This window comes from Pteropus vampyrus, unplaced genomic scaffold (assembly GCF_000151845.1).
Source record: "Pteropus vampyrus isolate Shadow unplaced genomic scaffold, Pvam_2.0 Scaffold123, whole genome shotgun sequence".
NCBI classification, from domain to species: domain Eukaryota; kingdom Metazoa; phylum Chordata; class Mammalia; order Chiroptera; family Pteropodidae; genus Pteropus; species Pteropus vampyrus.
Window position 1 is genome coordinate 378,335 of NW_011888904.1, and position 27,976 is coordinate 406,310.

At 33.6% G+C, this 27,976-nt stretch overlaps 1 protein-coding gene across 9 annotated transcripts in view; it reads right to left on the bottom strand.

The window, feature by feature from the left end:
• Positions 1–27,976, bottom strand: part of RNF38 (ring finger protein 38) — a 108,138-nt gene that overhangs the window by 13,799 nt on the left and 66,363 nt on the right. For 4 of the 9 annotated variants that reach the window (XM_011366197.2, XM_023534211.1, XM_011366198.2 and 1 more), the window contains 5 exons: positions 23,487–23,636; positions 19,217–19,410; positions 12,653–12,866; positions 3,742–3,909; positions 2,330–2,500 (listed from right to left, as the gene is read on the bottom strand). In XM_011366197.2, the coding sequence (XP_011364499.1) occupies positions 2,330–2,500; positions 3,742–3,909; positions 12,653–12,866; positions 19,217–19,323 (660 nt within the window). In that variant the 5' untranslated portion in view covers positions 19,324–19,410; positions 23,487–23,636. The remainder of the gene's footprint in view (positions 1–2,329; positions 2,501–3,741; positions 3,910–12,652; positions 12,867–19,216; positions 19,411–23,486; positions 23,637–27,976) is intronic. The other 5 variants (XM_011366200.2, XM_011366195.2, XM_023534215.1 and 2 more) reach the window with 3 other exon arrangements.

The window sequence follows — 27,976 nt, forward strand, 5'->3', positions numbered from 1 at the left end:
GAGAAAAAAGCCAACCAATGTACTTTGTATTTAGGCAGGTTGTATTATAATAATAAAAATCCCACCCCCACTGGGAATATCTTTACAGTCATGCATTTCTTGATGTTCACATCAATTTAAATTCATACATGTGGACATTTATTAAACATTTCCACTATCCACTAAAGGATATATTTCTCTTAAAATGAGAGAAGGAAAGACCAAAAAAAAACTATGCAGTAATCCAATTACGTGACTAAAACAACTCTCTAGTTGTGGTACAGTGACCTACTCTTAGGATTTTCAGACACTAGCATAAGAAATCAAACAGTGCATATTTAGTCAGAACGAGGGCTAAAAGGGGTAAGACACGGCAAGCATTATGCAGCAGTGGAAAGCTTATGGGCTTGGGCATTAGACAGGCTCTTAGTACTGTCACTAATCAGCTATGTGACTTTTATATAAATTACTTAATCTGAACCTCAATATTGTTATCTATAGAACTGAAATGCTTACAGCCTATTTCAAGTGTGTCGTGATTGCTGAGACAATATAAAAACAGCACACAGTGCTATGCAAAGCACATAGCATGTGGGCCTTTTTTTAATAGCTTTACTGAGATATAATTCACATACTATAAAATTCACCCTGTTAAGGGGTACGATTCAGTAGATTTTAGTATATTCACAAGAGGTATACAATCATTACCCCTTTTTTAAAAAAAATTCCAGAACACTTTCAACCCCTCTTCCCCCTAAAAACCCCATGCTCATTAGTAGTCCACTACCCATTTTACCTCAGTCCTCCCCAAGCCTTGGACAACTACTAATCTACCCTGTTTCTATAGATTTGCCTATTCTGGACATTTCAAATATACGGAATCACATAATATTGTGGCTCTTGTATTTGGCTTCTTTCACTAAGCTTAATGTTTTCAAAGTTCATTCATTTTGTAGTAATGTGTATAAAGACTTCACTCCTTTTATGGTTGACTAATAATTCACTGCATAGATACACCACAATTTGTTTATCCATTCATCAGTTGATAGATATTTGGACTGTTTCCACTTTTTGGCTATTAGGCATAATGCTGCTATGAACACTTGCGTACACATTTTTGCACTGACGTTTTCAATGAATTCTTAAATGTTAACCTGATGTCCTCCCACAGTTAGAGAATACATTATTCAATGTATTATATATTATAGCAACACATTACTCAAATATTAAGTAATTAATAACACTTTAATTTGGAAGCTTATATATGCTTGAGAGCAATCACAAGTGCTGACACTATGAAGACACAAGAGAACCTCAATTCTGATTTGGCCATGTGACTGAGCCTTTTAAAGAATTCCAAATTCAGATATAAGCGATGGCCAAATTTTGTTTTAACTTTGAATTCCCAGGTACTAGAAGTTAAGAAACAACCTGGCATGAATCTTGTCCTGATTCTAATAAAAAATTTTCTTGTAGAAGTAATTTTAATTTTTTTGGTTAACCAAACTTCTGTCCTAATTAGCTTCTATAGTTTCAGGAGAATAGCCAGGTAAGCTCACCTCTGCCTATAACCCAGCATGCTGCATAAACCCTTAGTAAAGGAGGGTTAGGCTCTGCTAGGCTAGACTGTCAAGTTCCTTTCACAGGCTGAAATCTTCCCCTCTAACCATTTCCATATGTTCTCACTCCTGTTCTCTCTTAATGCCTGACGGTCAGATGTTCAACTTAAGTCTGTCCAAAAATCAACAGGCCTTCTTCCTGTGCTCTTCCTTACATTTATATATAGTACTTACCTCCTCCAGCCCTCCAAAATAACATGACTCTCAGCTAGCTATATTCTGGTCCCAGGACAGAATTAACTATGTTAATAGACTACATCATCTACTTTTTATGAGAACATAGTGGAAAAACAGACCTTCAAAAAAAACAACAAACGAACAATTGAGGCTCAGAGGGCTATTTTACTCGCCTAAATGAATATAAATATTATTCTAACAAGTATAAATAGTTTTATAATATTTTTATTTTCCATTTTAGAAATACATAAAAGGAAAAATATGAAAAACTGAACTTTTCTTCACATTTACTTCATGAAGGATTACAGACATGAAGGAATAAATTTAAATTAGACAAGTGACAAAAAATAACTAAAAAATTTAAGAAACCAAGATAACTCTAGGTAAATTTATCTATATTAATCTGTATGTCTATGGATTCTTTAATTCTTTTATAAACCAAGAATGCCTAAGTTATAGTTTTTAAATGTTAACAACGTACATATATCTACTAATCTGCTTTTTAGGTCTAAACATTCTGTGAAAATTAAAGACATAAGAGCAGAGATACCTACCGATCGTGATTGCTGTGTTTGGAAAGGGACAAACTGGCCTGGTGGTGGCAAATGAGGAGGATGATGGGGAGAAAGGTGAGGAGGATGTAAAAGGAATGGATCACTAGAAATAAGGGGTGGGAACGCAGCATATGGTACTGGTAAGTGCTGAACTGAACATGCTTGCAGCATCTGTAAGAGAAATTGTTATTTTTGTTAAAAGTATCAGAACATATAATTAATTTAAAAAACTATATAGTGAGATTTAAATGTCATTGCCACATCCCAAATCAAACCAAAATGTTTTAAGAACCTACATTAACAATAAAATACTACTGTATTTTTGCATCTATTAGTAAAATACTGATAAACAGTAATTATTCTGTATTATTACAAATCAGTCAACTTTAGTCTGTTTAACACCTACGAAACGGGAGGAAAGTGTTGCACAGAAGAGGAATCTCTCTCTACTTGGTATAAGATATAGCAAGCAGGTATACTGCTTTCTAAGAAGCTCTCCTTTTCAATCTTGTAGAAAACTTTTATTTCTACAAGAAGGATTTTTATATTTATAGGAGCCCAACTCACAACTAAGTGCCTAATGGTCTCTCAATATTTTAAGTTCACTAATTCAGCACACTGGTTCTAGAATCTATTACTGAGAAATCAAGCTTAGGTAAATTCATCTGTTAAATTGAATTGGTATTTGTATGTGTGTGCTCTTTTTAATCTCACATTCAGACAAAGGTATTAAGATGATATTTAGATTTAGCAAAATGCTTCACTCTGAAGACATTATTGGCCTTAGACAAGTCATTTAAATCCTCTGGATTTCGGCAACCTTATTTGTTAAATAAGGAGGCTGGATTGGGGGTTGGTGGATTAAAGGATAAAGCATAAGTTTAAGAGGCAGAGAGAAGTGGGTGTCAATTCCTGTTCTGTTATACTAATTGTCTCTATGACATTAAGCAAATCATTTTTTTATTTCATCATCCAGAAAATGGGCGATACCATTTTCATCGCAAGCTTCCTATAGTGAGGAAAAATTGACCAAGCACTCAAAGTGTCTGTTATACCCAAGTGCTGAGACTATGACTGTTGATCACTAAAGTCTCTAAGACTTTACCAATATCCTATGTTAATACCTCAAGACCAAACTTTATCAAGATTTAATCATGCATTGTGCTAATATGAGGGAACAGGCTTTGACCTTCAGGATATTCAAATATGTATAATTTAATTAATGTAAAAATATATCAAGTTTTAAAGTTAATTTTATTAAATTATTAATCCAAGGAAGCTGTTGAGATTTTCATTGCAATAAAATTGCCTTTTTTACTTGAAAGTGAAAAGCTACAGAAGGCAGTCTCTTAAATTTTGTTTGCTTATATGATGCACTTAAGCCATTCTAAAGAGGGAGTGCACAGACTTACTGGAGGAGGCACACTACAGACAGGGAGGTGCTGTCCACTGAAAACCACAGAGCATCCAGGGACCTGCTGTGTACTGCAAGCAGGGATGTGCTGGCCTGTGCAGAGTGGAATCCCATGTGGTGCCACTGTTGTTACTGTGTAAGAAACAGGGACTGTGCCTTGGTGGAGCTATTAGGAAAGAAAAACAGAACGGTAGAACTTTAGCTGTTTGGATGAAACTTCAACTATTAAAAATTAAAATCCGGGCATTTATTGATTCCCCCCTCAGCTATACAGATTTTTCACAATGTACTTCTCTAACAGTTTCAACTAGAACATTCTTTGCCATTGTAAAGAAAAGCTGACTGTTTCAAGAGTAGTAGTATATGATGCCCACAGAACCAGGACTAAACTCTTCCCCCAAAGGACTTTCTGAGAAATCCAGGAAAATAATGAACTGATATATTAACTCTTCTACCCTGATTTAAGAAACAGAAAACGTTTCTAAGAGAAAACCTGAGAAAATGACAGCTTGCATCTTCTAATACCTGACCCAGATCCAACAGAAAAAAATTTAACTATAACTAGTGAAACAATGTAAAGTAGTATTTTAAAAAGTTAAATAATTTCCTTCTCTTTCGGCCAGTGTTATTCTCATCCTATATATCCTGAGACAATGTTAATAACATATCCTTCCACATCTTTTCCTATGAACATACAAACATATACATGCCCCCTTTTTATGCCCACAATTATAATGCTTGTTTTTGTTTTCTAACAGAAATGTTTTCTTAACAGAAATGAGACCTGCAACTTACTTTTTCAATTATTATAGAGATCTCTTCAAGTGAGTTAAAAGGAATCATTCTTTTTTGATACTACCAGATATTTCAACTGGCACTTTACTTAATAGCCCTATCATTCGTATACTAATGGACATCCAAGTTGTTTTCACATTTTTAACAATATTTACACAAACTGTAAAAAATATCATTGAACATATACCCTTACATATTAGTAGTTTCATTTATTTCAGAGGTATTACTGGATAGAAGAATAAATGTATTTTAAACTTTTGCAAAAGGCTGGATGAAGTCACAATCCCAACAGTAACAACAGGGCCCATTTCTTGGTACCTCCACTCAAGGTAGACATATTGGGATTACAAGCATGTTTACCTACCTGAGAATAAAAACAACAATATCAACATGCTTGCTTTAAATTTGCATTTCTCTGCTTAGAGAGGTTGAACATTTTTTAATGTTTATTAACCATTTAGATTTCTTTTTCTGTAAATAATCTATATCCTTTGCTCATTTTCTATTAAGCTATCACATCCCTTTATAGTTTTATTTTTTAATTAGAAATAAGCACCTGTTTGTCATGTGTAACAAAAATATTTTCCCAGTCTTTGTTTTATCTTTAAATAAAAAACTTTAATGGAAAAAATTTTTTCATGATCTTATATTTATTGAATGTAGTCAAAGTGTAGCTTTGTAGTTTCCTTTATGAAGTTATACAAATAGGCTCCTAGACTAATATATTTTTTTAAATATTTAATATATACTCTAACTAAAATCTGGTTTTTTTTGTTTATAGTATGAAGTAGAGTTCTAATTTTTCCTTGCAATTATACTTGTTCCATTTATTAAACCATCCTTTTTCCTCTAAACTGAAATACCATCTTTTATCCATTCAATAATGTCCCACATACACATATATCTACTTTGTGCCAAATTTGTGCTGTTTCAATTAATATCTAATAAGACAAAGTCTTCTCATTACCATACTTTCATTTTACTTTTTGGCCATATTCACACTCTTATGTAAATAAATTCCTATAATACACAGAATAAACTGATGATTGTCAGATGAGAGGGAGACTGGGGAGCTGGGTGAAAAAGGTAAAGGGATTAAGAAGTACAAATTAGTAGTTACAAAACAGTCACTGGGGATGTAAAGCACAGGATAGGGAATATAGTCAGTAATATTGTAATAACTATGTATGGTGTCAGGTGGGTACTAATCAGGGGGATCACTTCATAAATTACATAAATGTCTAACTACTATGCTGTACACCTGAAACTAATATAACATTGAATGTCAACTGTAAGTGAAAATTTTTTAAGAATATAAAAAATTTAAAAAAATAAAACTATCTAAAAAAAATAAAACTCAAATAATTTTATAGTTTCAAAATCCACTGGTATCCTGATTTGTATTAGTTTAATTGTGTCAAAATTTATGTTATTTTACAAAGGAAATATAATTCTATACTAAGGCATAATTTTATATACGAGGGCACATTTTCAATACCATGGTACTATTCTTCAATAAATTAAGTTTTCTTCATAAAGATATATTATTATTATTATTAAATTTATTCCTCAAAGTTCTTCAGTAAGTTTTTTAGGTTTTATATTGTCAATATATTTTTCTCTATTTCCATGTCAAATTGGTTAGCGCTAGTAGTAAGAAAAGTTACTTTTTTATATCTTGAACTAACAACCCTATCTAACTTAATTCCAGTATTTTTAAAAATTAGAATCTCCTTTTCGATATACACAACTGTATCTGCTAAGATTCAACACAATTATTTGTCTTTTTACTCTAGTGATAAAGAACCCTCGAAAACAATGCCCTTCACAGGCACCTATCTTCTACCCGATTTTAATGGAAATAAATGTATACCAAAATATTTAATGGAAATGTTTGACGTTCTGGATCTTAGTCCTTTCTCAGAAATAGTATTGCAAATATTTTCTTCCAGGCAGTGGTTTGTCTTTTCACTTTTTAAATATTGTCTTTGGATTAGCAGAAATTTGTTATTTTAGTGAAATCCAGTATGTTAGTGTTTTCTTAAGTGGCTAGTGCTTCATATATTGTTTAAGAAATCTTTGCCTACTTTATGAAGACGATCTCCTTTATTTTTCATTTTTTACCTTTTGTATTTAGATCTAGAGCCCATCTTTATTTTTATGAATGATATGAAAAGCCAAAGTTCAAATTTATCCACATGGATATCCAGTTGTTTCTGCACCATTACTAAAAAAGACTTTCCTTTTCCTTCTTGAATTCCTTGGTGCCTTTGCCAAAAATTAAGTGACCAATATATGTTTAAGTCTATTTCTGACAATTAGCATAGTTCTTTTAATGTATTAACAGTTCTCTGTACAGTTAGTGCTTTTCCTATCTTATCTAAGAAAGCCTTCCATTCTTACAGTGTTGAAGCTCTTCCTATGTTACTTTCTTGAAAGTTATAATTCTGCCATTAACATTTTTTGTCTTTAATCCATCTGGACTGAACTTTGTGAATGGTATGAGGTAAAGGATCCAGTTTCATGTTTTCAGTTAGATACTCAATTGTCCCAGAATCATTTATTAGAAATTCTTTCTTCTCCCAACTCATCTACAGTCATATATCATATACAGTGTTCATAAATATGTTGGTTTATTTCTGGGTTTTATATTTCATTAGCCTATTTAATTATTCTGGCATAAATGCCTTCATTTCTATAGCTCTGTAATAAGTCCTAATAATTGGAAGAGCTACTCTATCCACCTTGTTCTTCAGGACTATAGACCAGTAGTTCTCTTAACGCATTAGAATCACTCGAGTTAAAACAGATTGCTGGGTCCCGCACTCAAGAGTTTCTGATTCATTAAGTCTAGTGTACAGTCGGAGAATCTGTATTTCTAAAAAGTCTAGGTGATGCTGCTACTGCCGATCAGCTGATCCCGGTCATACTCTGAGAACCACTTGGTCTTAGAGACTCTAGACCAGAGTGTCAGTCGGCCAACTATTTCATAAAGGGCTGGAAAATAATTATTTTAGGCTCGTGGGCCATACTAGTCTCAGATAAAACAGCTATAGACTACAGATCAAAAACGAACAAACAAAAAAAAACAAGCAAAATTGTAGTCCAAAAAAACTACAAAAACAGCCAGCGGAAGTTTGCTTTCCCCAGCTCTAGACAATCCCATGTCTTTTAAAATGCCTTAGAAATTGCAGCATCAGCTCAAGTTATGCAAAAAACTTACTGGAAATTTACTTGGCATCACACTAATTCTACATATTCTATGTCAGTTTTGACAACAGTTTTTATAAAATTGAATTGTTCAAGCTGAATCTCTCAGTATTTAGGTAGATTTTCTATAAATTGCCTTGACAAAGTTTTATAACGTTCTATATAGAGGTTGTGAACATGTTTTACTAAGACTGACCCTTCATATTGATTTTTCAACGGTACTTTATTTGAATATTTATTATAGGGAATTTCAAACATTCTCAAATAGTAGTACAATGAATGCCCATACCCACCCTAGCCTCCGAAACCACTGAACCATAGCGAATCTACTCCCCATCAGCTTCTCCCTTTCCTGTTATTTTGTCACAGCAAATCCTAGGAACCCATCATTAATAAATATTTCTGTATCTATTTCTAAAAAATAAGAACACTTAAAATAAAATGAGCACAACAGCATTAACACATTTTAAGAAAAAGTTCCTTATCTTATTAAGTCAATGTTCAAAACTCCAATTATGTCATCAATATCATAAATTATTTTAAAGATATTTTTCTCTTAGGATCCAAAAATGGTTCACATATTGCAATTAACTAGAATGTCTCTTTAAATTTATAGATGCCACTTGCATCCCTCCTCATCCTCATCATCACAGCTTATCTGTTGAAAAAACTGGGTTGTTTAGAGTAAATATATCTTTTAAGAAGTTTATTATGTTTGATTCTTGATTTCTTATATAGTTGTTTTTGTAACCTATCAATCTGTTCAATTCTTAATTCTAATCATTTATCTAAGATGCTTTGGAATTTTCTATCTATATGATCATTTCATCTACAAATTTTGATAGTGTTATGCACTCTTCTTATTTTTACACGCTTTCTTTTTCTTGTCTTCTATTCTGGCTTAGCATCCAGAACAATATCGAATAGATGTGGTAATAATGAACATTCTGGCTTATTCCAGGTATCAGCAGGAGAGCACTCAAAGTTTCACTGTTAAATATCCTGTTACATGAAATAGGTTATCTGAACTCACTTTAGGTCTGTTTCTGCTGGTTCTCATTTCTAGTCTTTCGTGTACTTGGTTAAGTTTAATGCTTACTGTCCTTAAAAAATTATCTGGGGAAATTCTTTGAGAACCAGAATGAAGATTCCTTCCTCCAAAGAGAATCTATCTGCATGTTTTCTAGGCCCCTGCAGTCCCAAATACTTTAATTTCACAAACTGGTGTGAATTTGGCTATAAATTACATTTGCTTCTGGTCACTCTTAACCGGAGGATATACTTTGCATAGGGATAGTCTCCTATCTACAAGGGACTCCTCAAACTTAAGTAGTATTTAATTTCTGTCCCCTTTGCTACCTGATAGACTTAAAATTGAAGTTCAACTCTGCACAAATGAGCAAATTACCCTCAGGACAGAACCAGCATCTCTACTCTCCCTTAGATTTTGACCTGGTAATTTCTCCTGATCTTTGAGCTCTTCTGATGCTTCTAGAATATCACTAATATTTTATCTAGCATACTTGGCTGTCCTCAGAGGGGAATGCTTTCAATAACCTTGTCTACCAGTTCTAGAAAATAAATGTACTTTTTCTATTTTATTAGAAATGATGGTTACATTTTATATTTTTTGCATTTATTAACAAAATAAAACATTTTCCCTTTATAACGGAGCTAATTATCTTGACGTTCCTAATGTTGAACTTATCCTGCTATTTCCAGAATATATTCATAATAAGTCTTTTAATTATTCTAATAGATTCTTTTACTACATCGCTAGCTATGATTATTTAAAACATCTGCATCTGTATTCAAAAGAGAAACTAGGTGAGTTTTGTTTTATTGTCTATGAGATTTCATTATTAAGGTTATGCAAGCTTCATAATATATACCTGGAAGTTTTCTTTTACTATGATCTGGAATACTTTAAATTGGAATTATCAGTTTTTGACAGATTAGACAATTTAGATATAATTTCTAAAGACAGTTTTTTATTATGCCTTCAATTTCTGCCATGGTTATTGGTGTTCATCATTTCTACATCTTGGGCTGTTCTGGTATTTATAAATGTAACTGCTTCACTTCTTAATATGTAGATACAACACATTATTTCACTTAACTGAAACCTCACTATTTCTGAAATGTAGTCTTTCCCTTTTCTTTCTTTGATTCCATCCTTAACCACTTTCCTCTTCCCTTCATTTTAGGATAACCCCCATCCCCCCAAGTCTAGTATACATTTCTCCATATTTTTCTTTGTGTTCATGTAGTTCAATACATACACATATATTTAATTGTCATGCTTCACAGAATGGAACATTACGCTTCCCTCAATTTTGCTTTTCTTGCTCAACAGTATCTTGCAGATATTGCTCACATTCCTGGTGTAATTCTAATCCATTCTTTATAATAGTTACGTTCCATGGTATGAAGGTATATTTATTCTACTATTGTAATGATAAACATTCACTATTTATCCCTACTTTCTGTTTCTATAAATTTGCCTATTCTAGACATTTCATGTGAATGGAATCATACAATTTGTGGCTTTTAGTGACTGGCTTCTTTTACTTAGCATGTTTTCAAGGTTAAACCATGGTGCAGCATGAATTAGTGCTTCATTACCTTTTGAGTAATATTTCATTGTATGGATATACCATATTGTATCTATCCATCAGCTAATGGACATAAGTTACTGCTTTCTATACACTTAATTTGTATTTAGGCACCATATCAAATTCTTTCAAACTAGAATCTGTTTTTTTCTACTATGATTATATAATGAAGGGGAGAAAGATATAATTTTTTTATACCAATCACTACATGATTTTATTGTATTTGGTAGAACTAATATAACATTAAATAAAAATGAACAGAGTAAGTATCTCTCTAGTTGCTGATTTGTCTCTCACCAATTAGGATACTTGCTGTTAGTTTTACTTCTTTAAGTAATTTCTTTCTTGTTCTATTTAATTAGTTTTTATTAAACTGTAACTGACTTCGACATCCTTTGATATAATCACATGTGGTTTTCCTTCTATTATTTAATGTAATATAAGCACTTTCATGTTAAACTAGCCTCTCTTACTTGGAATAAATCTTATTTGGTCATAGGTTATTCTTTTGCTATATTGCTAGTATATTCTGAATATCAATTTAGAAAGTCTTCCTATGAATTTGAGTTTTTTTTTCCTATAGTTTTTTTGGGGATTAACATCTTTATTTGTTTTTAGTTATTAAAATTATGCTGGCTTCATAAAATAATTAGAAAATTTGTCTCAAGGAAAAAAAAGCCTGGAATCATTTGTATATTATTAAAACTAGGGTCCTTGAAGGTTAGAAAAAACAGCTGTGATGCCATCTGGTCACTGTGTCCTTCAATGGTAAATCTCTAATTAGCTTTCACACTTTTGTGGTAATTCAATAATTTTCCTATTATTCTTGGGTCAATTTTTGAACTTCCTTTAAGTTTTCTTTTTGTCTTCTCAGTGTTATATATAGAATTTCATTATAATAGTTAATAATGAAGTAATATACACAAGCACTTACCATTTGTACTAGAGAAAGTGCTCAAAATGGATTAACTCTTAATTCTTCCAACATCCCTTATGAAACAAGTGCTATTTTCATTTTATAACTGAAAAAAATTCTTTCAATGTTTCCCATATGTGTGGATGTCTTTTTATCATTCCTACTCTTCTTTGTATTTGTCCTTTTCTTCTTAACCAAAGTCACAAGCTGTGCCATTCTTATCAAGTTCTCAAAGCACCAGGATTGGGTTTTCTTTGAATTGCTTCTCTTAAAAATAGACTTCTATATCATTAATTTTAGTTGTTTTTCCTAGTAATTTATTCTCAATTTCTTTTGGTTTACTCTGTTATTTTCCCCCTAATTACTCAAGCAATTAGTTGAAATTTAAAATTTTCAATTTTTAAAATAAGTCATGCAGGTTTATTAAATTTTCTCAGAAAACACCTTTAGGAGTATCCCACTGATTTTGCTATGAAGATTTTTCCTTTTAATTATAATCTTGCCTCAAATATTTCAGTGTCATTGTTTTTAAAAACATTTGATTTACAGCTTTATCAGGTTAAGACCATAAAGAATGTGGTCTGGAAAATCAATTTTTTAAAGTGTTTTTGAACATAAGGGAGAACATGTCTGACAGAAAAATGGCATGTGGGAGGGATCCTATTTCCTTTCAATTGTCAGTATACAGTATTTTCACTGTTTCTATCACCCAGTGCAGATGAAAATTTAGATGCTAGCCTGTCTTCTTCTTTTGCAATTTCTGTCTATAAACTTGCAAAATTTTTTCTTTATCCTTAAAATTCAGTGACTTTATAAGAATGTGTCTAGATTTGTGTCTCTTTTGACCTCAGAAAACTCTACAGGAAGACCTCAGGCTCTGAAGCCTGGCAAGCCCTCTCCTCAGCTAGTCCTTCAGTTCCTAGGAGAAATGAAGCTTTGTAATTGTCATCTTGGAGACCTATAGAAACTTATAAGCAAAGATGCATCCAACTGTCTTGCCTAAGGAATTATTCTAGAAGAAACTGGAAGGGAGAAATAGGAATATGTACTCAAACCACATATGAATGATATATCCTATTAATTCTGTATCAGTCATTTCGAACCAACTACTTATGTCAAATCAACTATATGAAGTCAATCTGAGCTTTTATAACTTTGTTCCTAATTTTTTAAAGTTCAACTTTCTTCTAAAGAAGCTGTGTAGAATTTACACTTCAATCCTTATGAAGAATGAACTTACCTAAAATGCTTCATATTAAGTAGAATTGTTTCCTTTTATGTAAAATTAAAAGAAATTTACAACAAAAACCAAATCTTAATAAACTGTCACCAACTTTTAGCAGCTGTATTTCTTGGACAATCTATTACTATACCTGATCATGTATGTCAACCATTACTGCATTCTGCTGGGGTGGATGAGCAGCAGGGTGTAACAGACGAGGAGATACATTCGGAGGGTGGAAGGCTCGAGGTTCCTCTATTGCTTGCTGCTGTGCATAAGGGAGATGGTGATAGTTTTCATCTTGACTAATGGAATTATGTCGAGACAGACGATCCCTTCTTCCTCTCTGGCGCCTGACAGGAGGACTACAATATAACAAATGTCAAAAAGGTCATTCTAATGCTTACTGTTCTGATGCATTGGGATTCTGTATTATCTCTCTTTGCAACCCATCAGTAGTTTATGCTAAGGTAAGCTTGAATAGTAAATAATTGCTATTTAGTTCCCCATCAGCTCTAAAAACTTACAAATTTAAAAATAATATATTTTAAATTAAAATATCGTTAATGTACATGAGTTCTGGGTACACAACAGTTACTCGACATTTAAATACCTAATGAAATGATAACCATAATTAAGTCTAATAACCATCTGACACTGTACAACATTATTACAATACTATGACCATATTCCACTTGCTGTATATTATATACCCGTGACTTACTGATTTTATAACTGGAAATCTGTACCTCTTATTCCTCTTCACCTTTTTCGCCCTTCATCCTACTCCCTTCCCCTCCAGTAATGATCTGTTTGTTACATTATATTACATATACATTAGAATGTATACTTTTTTTACAAAATAACAAAAAAAAAACAAACTGGTATTCAGCTCTGAAAGTATTTAGAAATCAATAGCCAATCACCACTATCATTTTTTTAGTTTAACTGTATGAAATTTTCCTTTTTATAGGCAAAAAAGCAGTCAAATATAAGCAATTTCATTTGGCTTAACCTATCATTATTCTCCCCTTATTTTATAAAGATTACTAAATAACTTTTAAAAAGTTAAAAAAAATTTTTTTAATTAAAAAAAAAATTTTAAACAAAATTTAATCTGCATGTATCTTGCCAGTATTTCACGTATGCCTAATAGGCATATGTTTATTTGGCTAAAACACAAAGTTATAGTCTCTATATGCCCTAAATGATAATTTTTTAAAATGAGTAGAAAATATATGAAATAATTAAAGAACATTTAATTTGCTGACAACTGCAAATATAAAAATAACTGAGTAAATGTTGAGAATAAAAATGACTGAGAGGTAGTGTCAGCATAAACATTCCATTAATATGCAGAATTTTTAGTTAGAATCTGGTTATTGATGGAAACCACATTTACTCTCCATGCACTAGTCATCTACATAGTTTAATACGAATTTTAGTAAGTTGTTATTCTGGATAACTTTAACTTTCTACTTTCCTACAATTCCACAATTCATATGCCCATTAGGCATATGAGGCTTTTTGCAACGCCTCAGCATCAATGCAATTCAAAAAAGCAGCAGGCCTCTTTAAAATGTACTCCACATTGGGCAAAGGAGGCTAAACAGCCTTGTTCTAGACACAGTCACCTTAGCAAGCTTTACTGAGGTCAGGTCAGCTTTCCCTCAATAGTCCCCCTTTGCACCTCTAATCTGTTTCTTCATTCCCAACTGCCCAATCTTAAAGAGAACAAAGGACACTCCTCTGTGACATTAACTCCTCATTAGTGCTCATGATACCATCCCCCAAGTTCTTGCTCCATTAATTCCTCTATCTTTATTTTTAGCATATCTCTTTTTGCATTTTTGCTTCGAGATCTACATATTGTACTTCACTGAATTTAAGATGTCATCCACCTTGAACTCACTTTTTTAACGTTTTAGTTTCAGATAATTTTAGTATAGATTTGCATACTCCTCACCTAGCTTTCCATCATGCTATTATCTTCCATTAGCACAGAAAAATTATCAAAATTAAGAAATAAATCTTGGTATCATGCTATCGATTAAACAGAAGGTACTGAGACCAGTTTTTCTACTAATGTCCTCTGTGTCAGAATCCAATGCAGGATCCCATTATTGCATATAGCTGTCATATCTCCTTAATCATCTCCATTCTGTGACAGTTCCTCAGTCTTTCCTTGCCTTTTTTCATGACCTTGATACCTCTGATGACATAGACGGTTACTCTGAAGAATGTCCCTCAACCTGGGTTTGTCTGATGTTTTCTTGTAATATGCCTGAGGTTATTTGTTACTGAAAAGGATACAGAGGTGATATGCCCTTTCAATGTATCATACCAAGGGGCACAGGACATTGATATGCATCGCCACTACACACTTAATATATCACTGATCACTTGGTTAAACTGCTGTCTGCCGACACCCTCTACTATAAAACCACCATTCTCTCCTTTGTAATTACCAAATATTTGGGGGGAGATACTTTGAGACCATGCAAATATTTTGCTTCTACTGAAAGTTTTGCCAATAATTTTAGCATGCCTGAATGAATTTTTAGCCATCACTACATTACTAAGTGATTTTTTATTCTCCTCATTTCTTCTACATGTTTTTACTGGAATTCTATAAGGAAACGCGATCACTTCTCTCCCATTTGTTTACTCAGTTATTTATAACCAGTATGTGCTCATGGATATTTATTTTATTCTTTAGGTTATAATCTGCACTGTCGTTTTATTTAGTTGTTCAAACAATTTGAACTTTGTAGAATGGGAGCACTCTCAGTTTGGCTCCTGTGTCCTTTCAGTATGTCCCCATTCCTTTTGAGCAGTTTCTTAATATGTGGCACCACAATTTGTTATAGGCTCATCTTGTATTTTCCCTACACCAGTTCTGGAATTAATCAGTTCTCCAAAGAGCCCTGGATCCTTTAATTGTAGAACGGTATTTAGAAGCCAGGTGTGTTCACTGCTACATGGAAGTCACTGTTTCTAGTTTAAGAGGACAGAACAAGACAATGTATCTATGTATATTAATTCATGTATTTGCACATATTTTTATATCTGTATGAAAGTTTTATTTATTATTATTTTTTTAATATCTAATTGGCTTTAATTGAGCAATTCATAAATCTGGCAGCGTCCCCACAAAGCAACTAGAAGGGCACTCCCTGTACAAACATTTTAAAGAACCGTTTTATGTTATCACTAAAAAGAAGGAAAATAGTGCCAATAAACCATGAAATACCATCAATTTTAAGTCTTCATTTGATGTTAAGATATGAAAAAATGTGCCCCCTAAATTCAAAATAATGTGTGCGTGCGTGCGTGTGTGTGTGTGTGTATGCTCACATCACTCATCTCCTGAAAAAGTACTCAACCTGCCCACTAACCTTCAGGGCCCTTTTAAAATTTTTATTCTGTTGTTGCCATTTGCTCTCACTTCCCTACTCAATAATTTCAATAGCTTTCAAATTAAACACAAATTAGATCCAAGTCCTCATGCTGACATGTAAGTCCCTTTACAATTTTGGTGGCTTTCTTTCCTGTATTGCCTCTCATTAAATCTGTTGTGTGCGCCTCTCTGTGGTACAACATTTAGAAATAAGAAATAGTAATAAAAGACGTACAAGCATTTCTTTTAGTTGACTTTATACCAGTGACAGATATGTGTTTTGTCACTGTTTTAGGTTTATCACTTGTAAATGCCTTTTGTTGGACTGAGTTTTCTATATATGTTGTTTTTGTTTCATTGTGTGGAAGTTAAACATTCTGGTTCTATTCTAATGATTACTCTTAAATTTTTAAACACCTACTTCCACTTTTCTAAAAAGATCTAGATTAACTCAGCATTAGTAGGGGGAAAAATTGAAATCTGACACACTTTTACTTCTCTCTGCTCTGTCCCCATCTAATGCTCAGATCTTTTCCCTTTTTTTAAACAATGGTCTTGAATCCTACTTCTTGCTTCCTGGATAGAGTACAATATTTAATAATTCTTTCAGGGAGGACTTTACTGGTCAGCTTTCTTTGAAATGCTTTTACATTTTGGCTTTACACTTAAATGATTAATCAGCTGATAGAACTCAAAAGTTTTGTCTTGGGATGTTTGTGAATTTTTATTTATCCTTGGTGTATGTTCTGAAATTTCAAGTCTTATTCAGCATGCAGCCTTTCTTCAATTCTGGAAGATGATTTTGTATTATTTAAAAAAAATTCTTCCCTCTAATGTCTCCATCTGATAATACTAAACATATTTAGAACTGATGGATCTGTGACAATATTAAAACTTTCTATTCTCACTTTCCATTTTGTCCTTTTACACTACATTCTGGGAAAATTCCTCTACTTGACCTTCCATTTATTGAGTTTTTAATTTCATCAATGGAAATTTCTGGTTAATTTTTATGGATATAATCAATTTCCTCTTGCATCGCTTTTATGTTACATTTATTCTAAAATTCTATTTTGTTTGTTCTGTTTCTTCAAGTTCTTTATTTCATTGGGCTTAGTGCCCTTCGTTCATTTTGTTGGTTTTCTTCAGATGCTTGGTAATTTCCTGGTTGTGTGCTCATCTTTGTATTTGAAATTATGACAGACTGCTGTTGAGTATTACATCTGCTTGCAGAGCTTGCTTCTGGAAGGAAATCTGACAGCTAAGCTTATAGCTAGCCTACAATTTAGTAATAAAGGGAGAACGAAGTAAGGAATATCATACTCTGTTGCGCAGAATAAGACTAGCTTGTTTTCTAGGTAAGTGCTCCCCCATCCCTTCTGTGTGTTACCATGAACGTAGAGAGTGATGCTTCTCTTCAATTTCAGAATCCATAGCTAATTACTACCACCATGTGGAAACAGACACTCCTAACGCTCTCTTTCTGGTCCAGAGCTTTTCCTATGACCCAGCAATATATCCTAGGCTTATATCCTAATGAAATGTTTGCATGTGAACACCAGAAGGTATATAAAGGCCCCTAAAATGGCATTCTTTATTATAGTAAGAAACTGGATATAACCAATACCCAACAGTAGATGGGTATGTAAATTATGATAACAAAAGATTATATCACAGTAAAATGAACTACTGCTGCCCATATTAAAAACAAATGCTTAGTAAACAAAGTCAAAGAATACATTTAAATGAAAGTAAAACAGGCAAAAAACCCCCCAAATTATATTGTTTTAGAATACATTCATAGTTATTAAAAAGTATAACAAGAGAATTATGACAAATCACAGGACAGGGTTTATTCTCTAGGAAGAATGAAGGGGTGCTTTTTGAGGTATTAATGTTCTATTTGGATACACTTGTGTGTAGTCCTTTTAAGTGTATATTTGTTGTACGTGTTCTTCTGAATTTATGACGCATTTCACTATTAAAATAATTGGAAAAATTACAGCAGGTGCTCAGGCTATAACCTTGGAAAAAACCAACCATTTTCCTCATAATATACTTAACAGCTATAAAATATTTTACCTGCTTTATATAACATTATTTTACTTAAATATCTCATATAATTGAGTAATAATGCACTGGGTAATATAAAAATTTAGTGTCTTGACAGAATATAGCTCAGAAACAGGTTTATTTGTCTCATTTGGAACAAAGAATGGTGGTTTTAAAATCCCTCCAGAATTAACTTTCCTAGGGCTCCCATAATAATATACTACAGACTTGGAGGCTTAAACAGAAATATATTGCCTCACAGTTCTGAAGACTAAATATCCAAGATCAAGGTACCAGCATTGTTGGTTTTTGGCAAGAGCTCTCTTCCTGACTTGCAAATGGCCATCTTCTCACTGTGTCCTCATGCCAAAGAAACTGAGCTCTCTGATGTCTCTTCTAATAAGGACACTAATTCTCATGGATCAAGGCCCCATCCCTATGATTTCATTCAATCATAATTACCTCCTAGAGGTCCCATCTCCAAATATAGACATGCTGGAGGTCGGGGCTTCAATATACGGCTTGTGAGGAGACAATAAAACCTTCCTATGTAAAACGTTCCTAATTCAAAGTTATCACTATTTCTCAGATTATCAACAACCTGCACAGGAAAACAGTTGTCTCACTTCAAAGATACACTATTTCCCTGGAATAAGAAATGTATGACCTCAGACAAAAACCAAAGGAAGCAGCTCAGGGAGAAATGCATTTCCCTGGGAAGGAAAGGCAAAGACCAAGTCCCAAGGAAAAGAAGGTTGAGAACTGAACTAAACCTCAATTACTCTTCATACCACAGACTCCACAACTTTAAAAGATACCTAATTAAGCTCCCAATTGTCTTAGAAGATACAGAAGGAATAGGAATGAAATGGAGAAGAGGTAGCTTATTTCTAGGATCTCTTTATTTCCTTATTGTTGTGAACTATAAAACACATTTTTCCATTGTCAGAATTGCAGGAAAGCCTGCAAAGTCTTAAACCATAAGGTAGCTACCTAAACTCATACATAATGGTATGGGCTGATTTCAGGTAAATCATGTTGGCCTCTTTTAATTTCCTCATCTGCTGATCACAAGCTAAATGAACTCTTACAATCTAGTGTAGGAGTCTAAACAACTTGTAATGATTTTTTCTGTATGAGTATATCAGTACATATGTGTTGATGTTTATAAAACTGCCTGCAAAAAAACAAAACAAAAAAACCCTCACCATCTACCAGTAGAAGAAAATTTAAAATTTAAGAAATAGATTGTGATCAACTAACCTTCTTCTGTTGCGTGCAGGTGTGTTGCATCGTTCCCCTGAGAAGTGATGTTGGCTTGGTCGAACTGAAGGGGGCTGCCTATTTGATGTCATCTCCCATGGTCGCATTGGTGGTGAGGGAGCTGGTGATGCTGATGTATAATCAAAGACTGAATGAGAGAGGCGCTGTCTCTTGGGACTTGGACTATCTTCACTCTGCCAATGCAACAAAAAAATCAATCAACTGAATAAGACCTTTTCCATTACTGTTTATGCACAGGTATTTAGATGTTTACTCTAAAGTATAAAGGAGAAAAAAAAATATGCTATCAACCCAAATTAAATACCATTAAAGAGAAAGATGCTGGGTGGCAGAGGAGGAACAGAGATACAAAGTAAATAATATCAAATGAAAAGTAAACTGTTTCTTAAAAATCACTACAAAACTCATCAGGTAACAATATACAAGGTACACAGTGAGCAATAAGCAATTGTATGGTACTTGACCCTCTCTTTAAAATGCCAACTCAGGTCAGAAATTCCACTATGCTCCCCCATCAGATAACAGTTACTCTTTAAGGCAGCAATTCACAGCTGAGAGATCAATTTAGGAGAGGGTGTAATTTCAGTAGGCCCTTAACTTGATTCTAAATCACTCCTCTGCATCTTTATTCCTGTTTTTTAAGGCCATTACATTTATTTTCTTTATTAAAAGTTACCTGGATAAAATAAGATTTATATAAGAATGATTTAAAAAAGTCAACTGATCTAGATCATCACTTCTTAACTAGAATGTCACAGCATTTTGAGAAAGACATGGGAGTTTTGGGTAGATTGTAGGAATGGCAGATAATTCAAAACATACCTGTTACATGCTGAGGCATAGTCTCAAGTTTTCAAGGGTCACAGCACTGCTTACTAGCTATAAAATTGGTATGAATTAACTGAATTAACTCTCCAGGAGTTCCCACATAACTCAACTTCTCAACTGAGTCTCACCAAAACTGCCAAAATTACAAATGAACTCAAAATTTGATGTGGACTGTGTGTTTTCTAAGAGAATCTCCTATCTCCAGTCTACTCCTGGCAAGTTTTAATTATTTGGGTATTACAGCACTTTTGATTGCAAAGTAATTGGTACCTACTGCTAGCGCAAAAATCATGTTAGAACAGTAGCTAAAGAGTATATATTAAGAGTACATACTACAGTACTAAGAGTACATACTACATTAGATTTTAAGAGATAATATAAAACAGAACTGACTAAACTGATAGGAAAGAAAAACTGCTAAATGGTTACTTTCGACCATTCCAAATTATTTTAATAGAGGTACTCCAAAAAACATGCCATTTTCCTTCTATATTTAAGAATATTATAACTCAAATTTGTCATTATAACTAAAATAGAAAATAGTTTTCAAAACCATATACAAATGCTCTGTAATCCTCTTCACCAAATTAACCTTATTTTCTCCCTAGAGTTAATGGTGCTATGAAAAGTACGCTTGTTCTTACCCCTTGATTTTAATAAGAAAATGAGTTATGTTCTGATAATCCTAAAACTCAGAAAAAGAAAATAACCACTGAAATTTAAATATTTTGATTAAAACAAAACAAAATGGCAAACGATCAAGAATCGACAAATTCATACATGAACTGAACATAAGCATGAGAAATAAGTGATCTCCAGTTAGTAAAACAGATTTTACTAAAATTGACTTTTTTTTTAAGTACAAAAGGCTAGTAACCAAATATGATCATTAGCTTTCATATGCATGTACTATATACTATACTGCAAACCTTAATGCAAACTAAGATATAGAACTTTGAATTTTAAAAATTCGCCGCCCAAAATGGAGGAGGAATGCTGTTAAGTCCACAAAAACGACCTGAAAAAAACACTTAGGCTATAAACCTTTACATATTTTCACTGATGTTCAAATTGTGGGTTAACATTGTTATTTTACAACAAATGCATTGCTATTAAGAGTAGAAATAAAGAAAGGTGATGGAGAAAGTTTCCCATCTCTCCATACTGTTATAGGTTCACATTAGCGAATAAAAGGAGAGACAACAGGTGAAGAGAAGTGAACTCTTCATTAGTACTGTGCTAATAAGTCTTACTTTTTTACTCAAAGTAATAGGAAATGACAATGAATACTTAAAGACAGTGAATTATTTAAAAGTTTTACTACATGCAAGTTTCATTACATTTCTTATCAATTTTAGCACCCTAACAAGAACTCCAAAAAAATTCTGTTTCCAACAAAGAGAGAGTAACTCACAAAGAAAGAATTAGATTAGCCATTAGACTTCCCACAGAAAACAAAATAAACTAAAAGTGCTCTAAAAGAAAATAATATTGAACCTAGAGTTTTATACTCCAACCAACCAATCTAGTGTGAAGGCAAAAACAAAGACCTTGCCAGATGTATATAGATAGATTCAAAGTTGCTTCTCACATATCTCTTCAGAGGAAGTTACTTGATTGATTTTATGTGTGAGTGCTGTGTGTGAGCGTGCTCTTTCTTTCACCTGAGCAATTATATATAAACACAGGATCCAATAAACAGTAGAAGAAATGAAAAGAAATCCCAGAAGTGCAATGAAAAGAAATCCCACGATGATGGCAGTACAGCAGGTCCAAAAGACAATCATTCCGAATTAGAACAAGTCAGAGGACTCTGAGAAAAATACCCTAAATAACATGGATTCAAGAACAGTATGACTGACAACTTGGAAGTTCTTAATAAAATTTAAGTACATGACTCGCTTGTCATAAGAAATATAAAAGGCAATCAGAGTCTAGGAAAAACAAAGATGAAAACATCCATATAATTTGGTCACCTAAAGCATTCTTTGAATAGGTACTCAGAAGACTACATCTACTCCCCCACAGCCTAAGAATGCTACTTGGTTCTGCAATAACTAACAGATACTCCTAACACTATGAAGATGTTCACTGGTTTTCAATTACTATAATCAACAGAGGACGAGGCATGAAAGGTCGCTACTGTAGTTATAGATGTAAGTACTGTAAACTATGATACAAAGTAACTAAAGATTTCAGTTGTGACAAATTATAGACTAAATGTAAAAATCCTAATATAAACATCTAGTCACAGAGGAGAAAGTATTCATATTCTTCTGGACCCATGTTTCCAACTACTAATCTTCATTGAACAAAAAGCTCATCCTGTTTTTGATCTTTTTGTCATTCATCTCCACTATTTATCAATTTTGTCACTGTCCTTATTAAATATTTGCACCTTGCTTTTTTACTTGTTTTACACTGTACTACTGGTGGCCAAAATCTTTCAAACTGTGCATGCTTTTTAAATTTTTAAAATTATCAAATACTTCATATATTCAAGTTGTAAAGTATAAGGCAGACAACATGTATAATTAAAAAAACCTATCCAGTTTAGAAATCAACTATTACCAAAAATTCTGAAGTCTCCATATGGCCTTTCATATCATATCCACCTGCTGTCCCACACATGTACCTTGGGTTAAACCTCTGAATCAGTGCTTAGTATCCTTTTGCTTTTCTATGATCTAACTACATACAGTATTCTTCAATACTACACTGTTTAGTTTCTGAACTTAATTAATATAAATGGTATCACACTTTGTGTATATTTTGTCATTTTGAGATTCATCTATACTGATGCATATGGCTGTGTAAATGATTCATTTTCCTTTAGTATTCTACTTATTATATGAATATACTACAGATTATCCCCTCTCTTTTTGATGAACATCTGGGTAGTTTCTAGTTTTTTGCTATTATTTCAAGCAGTGCTGTCTTGAATATTTTTGTATGTTTCCTGAAGTACACTTAGTTGGTATTTTAATGTTTCTGAGAAAGTGGTAGCTTTATGACTTTATTGCTCAGGGTTTTCCTACAAAAATGACATACTTGCACCTCCATAAAAATAAGCCATATTTAAAATTAGAATCAAAGTGCCTCCTATAATTTTTTAAAAATTTAAAATTAAGGTATAATTAACATACAGTAAAATCTATCCTTTCAGTCTACAGATCAAAAACAAGAATGTTAAGTGGTCAAATAATAAACAGCAGCTCAAGAGAAGACAAACATTCTTCAGAAAAGCTGGCTGAAAAAGTTTTATTAAAGAAGTCCTCTAAGAAGAATATTTATTCCCACATACAACAGAAAATAAGAAGAAAGAAGATATTGGAATTTTGTTTCAAGCCTTCCTAGGAACAACCTAGAACGTATCTGTGACTTTCAGCCCTGTGTAGGGAAAGGGTAAATATATAAGAACCTGGAAGAAAGCTTTGAAGTGAGCATCCTCTTGAACGGTAGTGTTCTGATCACTTGGGAGGAGAGGGAACAGGCTCTGAAGTCTCACCCTTTCACAAATCACCTTGTTAGGATGGCCAGGTAGAGGTGCTGAATTGGCCCCGGGAGATATCTGGGAAAAAGAGGGAGAAGAAAAGGATAGTTCATGGCTAGCGCACCAATGTGGAGAATCATGCCTATGAAGGACAGTCTGGATTTTCTAGGTATTTGATTTTGTTAGCAGAGACTGAAAGAAATTAAAAATTAATCTTAAACATCAAAACAAATATGAGGATGGCAAAGATTGCCTCTGGCAATGGATCTCTTACAAAAAATTAAAGCAAAGCAGCACTGCTCAAGAATGCAAACTCCTTCATGTTTCTCATGTAATATCTACTGATATCTTTTCTGTTGGTATTAATTCTGAAATCCTAAAGGATACAGACAAGACTTCATGCTAAGAAAACCTGAGGTAAAAATATATATCTTAAGTACTAAAAGTGTCCACTTGGACTAAGATTAACATTTTTTCTCATTCCAATTTTTTTTGTTGACCTTCCAAATGATTGTGCAAAGGAAGATGAGAGATTTCAGAACATTTGTGGCAAAACTTCTAGAGATCATAGATAGGTATAAAAAACAAGACTCTGGAGATCTCAGTTCTATTCAACACAAACCTAACAACCTTCCTAAGAAATAAAAGACAAGATCATAAGCCCCAAAGTAAATGACCGTATGTTTTAAATGCATGGCTTGACTAATCTCTTTAAATTCATCTGTAAATATACTCAGTCTGTAGCATTTTAAATCATGGACATCAAAGTGAACATCACCTGTTCCACTGTGCTGTGGAGTGAACTGCCCTTGGGGGTTAAAGTTTATGAACCTGCTTGTCTCTACGATGAAGATCATGTGCTTTAAGGCTGTCTTCGTTTTAGTTTCATTGCCACATTCATTCCCTTACATGTAATGTCTATTCTGTGACAGCCTAAACCAAAAAGATAGGCATGGTTCCTTACCTTCAAGAAGTAGATGCTATAAAAAATAAACAACAAAAAAAATCAGTGTACAATATAAAGAATATCATCTATGATAATGGTGCATACTGGGTGCTATGGAGAAGTACCTGGCAAGAGACAGCAGTCAAGTCAGAAAACTACAGAATGTTCAATATGGCAGCTCGGGAAGGATATAGCCAGAGAGAAAGGCAAAAACAGATCATGAAGTGGTATGCTACTTATATTAACAACCCTGCTATAATAAACTTCCTTAGCCCCTTTACAAATTTTTGTTTCTGGTTTGCTCTGAGCCTGGTAAACAGATTAAACCATGTCTGTTGTAAGAGTAAGATTACTTTCAAAGACTTTCCTAGGACTAAAAGCAAAACACCTGAGGGCAGTAACTTTAGAACTCAGTACTGCTATGCAAAATGTTTTGGACAAGAACTAAAGCCTATCTCTCTCTCTACTACAAACACGAATGTGCTAATATCCTTTACCACAGCGGTCCCCAACCTTTTTGGCACCAGGGACCAGTGGCTCCTGTGAGATTCTAATGCCTGATGATCTGAGGTAGAGCAAAGGAAGTGATGCTAGCACTGGGGAGCGGCTGCAAATACAGCTGAAGCTTTGCTGGCTTGCCCGCCACTCATCTCCTGATGTGCTGCCCAGTACCTAACAGGCCATGGACCTGTTTAGTCCATGGCCCGCAGGCTGGGGACCCCTGCTTTACCACTGTGATGAAGTATGAATTGCTGAATCAAGGAATATTTACTGACTGCCTCCTATAAACAAAGAGTTACACTAGGAAAGAATAGACAAAACATGGATCCTATGCTCAAAAAGTTTATCCTATTAAAAAAAGATGCAAGCAGCCAATTATAGGATATTTTAAATGCCATAACAGAGGTAAAAATTAGAGGTAGAAGCCTTGGGTTTATTTGATAACAGTAAGAAAAAAATTCATAGGAAAAAGTGTATTTCATATTCTTGACTCATTCAATCTAAAGAGTGCTTTTACCACTTAAGCAATTCTCTCCTCAAAATGGTCTGTTCCTTTATGTAGATTTTCATAGTCTTTGCAATCTTCTTAAGCTCATAATTTGCACAGTAAGTACCTTTGAACAATGTTTTAATAAGGCCATTTGCCTTCAACTATCATACCTAAAGCAGTCTGCATGAGTAGCACTCTTAAAAACTGCTAGTACAAGTAGTTAGCAGGGAAAACAGAATCAGAGGGACAGGTTTCCCCTCTTAATTCTTTGTTCCTTTGAAAACTTAAGATTTCAGTAACATATAAGTAAAAAACTGGCAAACTCTGGCCTCTGTGACCACAAGTTAATAATTTTGAGGCATATTCCTTTCCTATCCACAATTTCCTTTGTTCAGAAGCTCCATTTGCCTATATAAAGGGAAGACTAACCATACAATGAAGAAAAGCTATATTCAAATCCTATAGTTAATTAGTTAATACAGACCTGGGTAGAAAAGAAAGAAAGGTTTGAGCAAAACTAGATGCTCCCCCCGCCCCTGCCCCATAAAATAAACCCATACACAATCATTTTGTGTGTGTATGGGGGGTTAGAATTCTAAGATGGGTTCCAAGATTCCCACCCCTGTTGTGTGGGCAGGACTGTAAATACAGTGAATGTTATTCCTCTGATTAAGTTAAATTATATGACCTAAATTATACAAACCCCTTCACAGAGGTGAAGGGATTTTCAGATGTAATTAAAATCCCAAATCAGTTGGTTTTAAGTTAATCGAAGGGGAGATTATCCTGGTTAGGCCTGACTTAACCAGAGAAAGCTCTCAAAAGAGGAGCTGAGCCCTTCCTGGAGAGATTTTCCTGCCTACCCTACAAGCTAAGCTGCTATGTGAGAAGGCATATTAAGGGACCATGTGGGAGAGACGTGATGGCACTCTCTAGGTGCTGAGAATGGTCGCCAGTTGACAGCAAGAAAATGGGGGACCTTCAGTCCTACAATCACAAGAACCATATTATACCAACGACCAGTGATCTTGAAAAAGGACTTCAAGTCTCTGATGAAATCACAGCTCACATCAGGTAAGACCTTGACAAAGAACCCTATAGCTAACCCATACCAGGACTCCTGCTCCACGGAAACTCTTAACAGATTTGTGTTTTAAGCTTTCACATTTGTAGTAATTTGTTATACACAATCGAAAACTAACACTATGTATATAATAGAATAAAAAATTGTTGTACCACACTCAAACTTTATCTAGAATTTACCTAGAATTTTAGCTATGTTAATTTATGAAAGATATAAGACATTTTAACCTAAGCAAATATAGCTGTTTTTCAAACCTTAATCTGTTAATAGCTAACTTCATGCCAGGCTCTCTGATTTTTATATACTGCAAGTCAATTAATCTGGCTTGCTTAAAGACACACGTCTCATAAATACCAGGGCCATAATTTGAAGCCAAGTCTGTCTGGCTCTAAGGTTCATACTCCGCCCACTAAACCACCTTGTAGGTTAAGAATTTTAAAAGTAACATTCTTCTTTACAATTTAGTTGTTATTAGTAACTAACAGCTATTCTACAAGGACTATTTAAAGATATTTTAAGTATTATAAAATAAATTTGTTTCCGTTTAAATTGTTTCCGACAAAAATTTCCACTACTTCTCTAATCCTCCTTGTTAAAATTACTGAGGTTATACTATATCCGTAAATTGATGCAATTCCGTTTTTCTCTAACCTGGCAACCTTTGAGAATTACAAAGACATGGTAACTTCAGCCTTCTCTCAGGATGCAACTTATACTTAGAAAGTCATGCCAAGAAAACATCCCTAAAATGAGATTAAATCTTCAACTCCCACATTTCTTATTTTTAATGTTTATTTACATATAACTGTATGACTAATCCACATGGCATAATTGAGAAAAGCACTGTTCATTAAAACTAAAGTTATAGAAAACTGTTTAACCTTTTAAGCACCAATACATTACACTATTTTAGGGCATCCTTTGTTTAACGTGGCCTTTCCCTATTTTGGTAACCAAAATATAACCAAGAATTTAGCCTTTGTCTTGGAGAGTGTAGTAATTTATCAGTTATTGTGCTAAAAATAACATAGGACTTAGGTCAAAGTATTGTGCCAGAACTTGCTTCCTCCAAAATCACTTCTGATTACAGCTTTCTTCTTCATTCATTTACATTTATCTCATAAAGGCAGATGATGTGCAGGTATATGACATCTAAGCTACTATTAAGTAATGTACTTTCTACAAAATAAATTGCTCAAAGGCCTAAACGGTCTTCTCCAAAATAGCCACATTACTCTCCAGAAAAAAAAAAAATTCACTGTTACTTGCTAATAATCAATTGGTCAACAGCATTCAAATCATAACCTAATAAAAGGGAAAAATGAAACAAAATATGAAGAGTCAAGTGCTTAGTGTTGACTCCAACCAATCTCTTATTTCTCTAGGTCGGAGTCTGG